General features: G+C 48.1%; 1 protein-coding gene across 5 annotated transcripts in view; it reads right to left on the bottom strand.

Annotated features, from left to right (window-relative positions):
* myrf (myelin regulatory factor) overlaps positions 1–5,000 on the bottom strand; it is a 40,846-nt gene that overhangs the window by 20,822 nt on the left and 15,024 nt on the right. For all 5 annotated transcript variants that reach the window (XM_042109530.1, XM_042109534.1, XM_042109532.1 and 2 more), the window contains exons 2-4: positions 3,556–3,646; positions 2,785–3,126; positions 598–659 (exon numbers count right to left, since the gene is read on the bottom strand). In XM_042109530.1, coding sequence (XP_041965464.1) covers positions 598–659; positions 2,785–3,126; positions 3,556–3,646 — 495 coding nt within the window. The remainder of the gene's footprint in view (positions 1–597; positions 660–2,784; positions 3,127–3,555; positions 3,647–5,000) is intronic.

Raw genomic sequence — 5,000 nt, 5'->3', positions numbered from 1 at the left:
CTCTCTCTCTCCCTCTCTCTCTCTATCGCTCTCTTTTTCTGTCTGCATCACTGCCTTCTTCTGTTTACCGCACCTCATATACTCTTCCAGTTTTTGCTTACCTTCTTTTGACGCCTCTACCTTGTATTCTCTCTCTCTCTCTCTCTCTCTCTCTCTCTCTCTCTCTCTCTCTCTCTCTCTCCTTCATTCACTCTCTCTGCCCTGTCTGTCTAGGATATGGTAACAGGTGCACAGAAGTATTTTTTGCCATCTTTTTCTCCACGTCAGATAGACAGTATGTAACGTACAGGTTAGTTCTCTGACTTTATTACATGTGTGTGTGTGTGTGTGTGTGTGTGTGTGTGCCTTTTAATGATAGGTGTTGTGTTGTTCTAAAGACTTTTTCTCTGTTCAGCCTCCCAAGGAAACTAAACATACCACCCTTATCTTCCCTCACTCTCTGACCTGCCTTTTCTCTCTCCTTTCTCCCGCTTGCAATCTCACCCTCCTTTTGGCACCCCACCCTGTGTCTGCCCACAGATTCCACTGCCCCCCCCCCCCCCCCAACCTAGGAGTGGAACGTGCCTATATGGTGCAGTGGCAGTGGGAGGAACTTACCATTCACTTGCTGGGGGGAGTATGGCTCTGAGCTGGAGTCCGGAGGCGACTCAGGTAGAGTCCTGTAAGACAGACAGATGAGATGTAGCCCAGTGGTCCATCGTTAGGACAGTCACACACTCACACACTCACGTCTTGCTCCTGCTGTTTAGAAGATCGTGAATCTGAGAGATCCTGACCGTTAGCCTGGATGTGGCTAAATCTGCCTGGCGCTAGCTACATGACTTCACCTGTTAAAGCCACATCTGTTTCCCATTAGCAGAGCTCGCTCTTAAATCACCTCACAGACATATCTATTTATGATGGATTAACATGTCGTATTTTCTTCTCATCTGTCATCTCTCTCTCCCTTTATCTCTTTCCCTCTATCCCTTTCTTCTCTCTTTCTATATCCCTCTGACCTCTCTCATTGCCTCTCCCTATCCCCCTCCTCTCTCTCTCTCCCTCTATTCCTCTCTCCTCTCTTTCTCTATCCCTCTCTCCTCTCTCATTGCCTCTCTATCCCTTCCTCCTCTCTCCCTCTCTCTATCCCTCTCTCCTCTCTCATTGCCTCTGTCTATCCCTCTCTCTACCCTCCAACTATCCCTCTCTCCTCTCAATCTCTCTCTATCCCTCTCTCCTCTCTCATTGCCTCTCTCTATCCCTTCTTCCTCTCTCCCTCTCTCGCTCTATCCCTCTCTCCTCTCTCATTGCCTCTCTCTATCCCTCTCTCTACCCTCCCACTATCCCTCTCTCATCTCTATTCCTCCACTCCTCTCTTTTTATATCCCTCTCTCCTCCTTTTTATATCACTCTCTCCTCCTTTTTATATCCCTCTCTCCTCGCCCTCTTCACCTGTTTGTGTTGGAGAGGTTTAATCAAGTGAATGTTGCATTCCAACTGTAATCTTAATCCAACTGAAATGTGTGTGTGTGTGTATGTGTGTGTGTGTGTGTGTGTATGTGTGTGTGTGTGTGTGTGTGTGTGTGTGTGTGTGTGTGTGTGTGTGTGTGTGTATGTGTGTGTGTGTGTGTGTGTGTGTGTGTGTGTGTGTGTGTGTGTGTGTGTGTGTGTGTTCATGCAAGGAAGGGCAGCCACCATACCTACATAGCCCCATGTAAGACAGAAAGAAAAGAGCTGTATCATCCTGATGTGCCAGAACACTGTTAGTCTGAACTGTAAGATAATGCACTCACACTGCTCCCACTACAACTCTCACACACACACACACACACACACACACACACACACAAACACACATACGCTAAATGAGATCCTGTAGACTGAAAAGCACAGTGCCAAAAACACTTCCACTATGAGCAGATGACCAGTCTGAGCAAGTGAAATGTACCTGCAGTTGTAACTGGCCTGAGACGGACAGAGAGAGAGAGAGACCCAGTGGAGAGTTTTATATTGACATTAATATTTATTCATTTAGCAGACGCTTTTATCTAAAGCGACTTACAAGAGTCAGTTATATGACAAAGGCCACTGTCCCCGGAGCAACTCAGGGTTAAGTGCCTTGCTCAAGGGCATAACGGCCAGGAATTGAACCCACAACTTTTCTGGCTACTGCATGCTAGCCCATCTGTTTAGCCACTACGCTACCAGCGCCCCAAGTTGTAGGCATTGCTCTGGTCCACACTCTCTAGGGCAAGTAAAGTCATAACTAACTATCCACCTCTCTGATTCCTCTCTTCTGTTTCTTCCTCTGAACTCTTGTCCTTCTTACTCAGCCTCATATCACTTCATCCTTATCACTCCTCTTTCATCCTACGCTCTCTCTCTTTCTCTCTCCCTCTCTCCTGCTATCTTCCAGCCCTCCATAAAAACCTCATCCACTATTTCTGTCCCCTCCCCTCATGTCAACTTCTCTAATTTATGCCAGTGTAAGTATGCCTGTATGTATGCGTATGTGTGTGTATGTGTGTCTGCATTTTTTTTGTGGTTCTCACTCTCTCCTTCTTTGTCTATCTATCCACCTCCACTGGTTCTTACCCCAATATGCGTAGATATGTTTGTGTGTGTGTCTGTGTGTGGGTGTGTGTGTGTGTGGGTGGGTGATTCTTACCCAGGGGCGTAGATATATACTGTATGTGTGTGTGTGTGTGTGTGTGTGTGTGTGTGTGTGTGTGTGTGTGTGTGTTAGTGTGTGTGGGTGGGTCTGTGTGTGTGTGGGTGGTGTGTGTGTGTGTGTGCGTTTCTTACCCAGGGGCGTAGAGTGCTCTGTGCTCCGGTTTGACCTGGCTCTGGCTGTGGGTTTGCTGTTGCTGGTGGTGCTGGTGGTGCTGGTTCTGCTGGTGCTGGTTCTGGTGGCTCTGCTGGTTGGGGTTCTGTTGCCCCAGGTAGGGGTAGTTGTGCCTGAGCAGGCCGAGGGGGGGTGGGGGCGGGTATGGCGTCTGGCAGGGTGGGGGTGGGGGCAGGGGTGGCTGCGCTCCTTGGCGGAGGGGGATGGGGGGGCTCACCCCACACACTCCCCCAGCAGAGGAGCCTCCTGGCTGGGGAGAGGGGTACGCTGGGCCTGGACCGCTGTGGACCTCTGAGAAACAGCTACACAAACAAGTACAAGGTCTCAAGACTAATGTCACAAGTCCTACAATAAAGGCTGCAATGAAAGGGATCATTTGACATTTTACTTAACTTTTTACATGCAATGCAGAAAATGAATACAAATTCATATTCACTAAATAAGCACAGGAATGATAAAAGAAAATAGATTGCCTGAGCTCTATTGAATAATTCCAGCTACGCAGACCTCCTAAGTCGTGGCATTCTATCCATACATTTCTGCTATTGTCCTTACTGTAGCGGTTTCTTTCCACATATTGATTTTACTGTTCCTGCTACGGTATGACCTCTGTAAGCGAGTGACCAGATGCAGCGTTGTGTGAGTTGAGTGACCAGATGCAGTGTTGTGTGAGCTGAGTGACCAGATGCAGTGTTGTGTGAGCTGAGGTGGGATCTCTACGCGGGACTCACATGTCGGTGCTGTCGTCCTCTTTGCTGATGTACTCCTCCAGAATACTGGTGTCGATGTTGGCCGGCTCCAGAGAGCTGTTAATATCATGACCTGAGGAGGACAGCCAATCACAGACAGGACAAACCACAGTTAACCAATCACAAGTCCACATCTGATATCTTTAACCAATCACAAGCAGGATTTTGGCCAATATGCTGAGAAGAATCAAGACAGCATTCATTAGTTTACTGATTGCTTGATTAAATTAACATGAACTAAATGATCATCATGAGAACAGTACACCACTAGCCATTTCTAGTCCTTAACCAGACAGTCAAGCACTTAGAAACAGTGTGGGTCCTATGCTCTTAATTCACCCAAATAAGAGAAAAATACTCCATACCAACTAAATAGGATGAGAACCATATAGAGGTTCCCTTAATTAACCACAATAGGCACCTAACATAGGAGCAGAAAACGAAAGCTTCGGACTAATCTTGAGTGTGCTGTCCAGAGGGCAGCGACCTCTATGAACTCTGTAAGGATAATGACCTGTCTCACACCCTATGTGCATGTGTGTGTGTGTGTGTCGGTGTGTCGGTGTGTGTGTGTGTGTGGGCATTCAAGCCTTGCGTGTATGAGAGTGCGATAAGGGGAATATTAAGGGGGTAATACAGCATGAAGTCATCACACTGTGGCCGATGACCTTCTAGGTTTGTAACCGTGACGACCTGTCAGAGATTCCTTAAGGTGACCTCAGAGGAAGAGCCTAATTAGACAGCCTGTCATGTTCCCAAGGAGAACTGATGTAAGTATCCAGTAAGAGTTACAGTAAGAAGGTGGGAAGGAGGGGTGGATTCAGGTACTCTGAGTCAAACGTGAGGTACCAAACGTGAGATACCAGACATGAAGTACCAGACGTGAGGTACCAGACGTGAGGTACCAGGAGACAACATGACACAGCGCTGAGATGAATACTATCCCCTGGTCTACTAACACAATGTTTAGCACCACAAATCAAACCGTCTGCTTTTTAGGTGCAGGAGCAGATGCAGACCGCACACACAGTTCCGATATGGGAACCTCTGGGATCTCGGAAATAGTGTATAACAGAAAATGTATAATGGAAACACGCATTCATCCACCTACTGACCCCTCCCCCCCCCCCCCCCCCACACACACACACACACTTACACATGCACCCTCATCCCTCCAACAACCCCACCAACATACACACACACACACACACACACACACACACATACACACACACACACAACCACCTACCCCACCCCACCCCACACACCCCCCCCCTCTCCACTCTCCACCCACACTCCACCTCTGTCCTCACCTCTCTCCTCTCCCCTCCCCTCCAAACCAAAGCCCCCCAAATCCCCAACACATGACCCCAATATAATCCCCACAAACAGCCACATTTCAATTTCTCTCTCTCTCTCTCTCTCTC

This window comes from Alosa sapidissima, chromosome 11 (assembly GCF_018492685.1).
Source record: "Alosa sapidissima isolate fAloSap1 chromosome 11, fAloSap1.pri, whole genome shotgun sequence".
In the NCBI taxonomy this organism is placed as follows: Eukaryota; Metazoa; Chordata; class Actinopteri; order Clupeiformes; family Clupeidae; genus Alosa; species Alosa sapidissima.
This window is presented reverse-complemented; position numbering and strand designations above follow the sequence as displayed.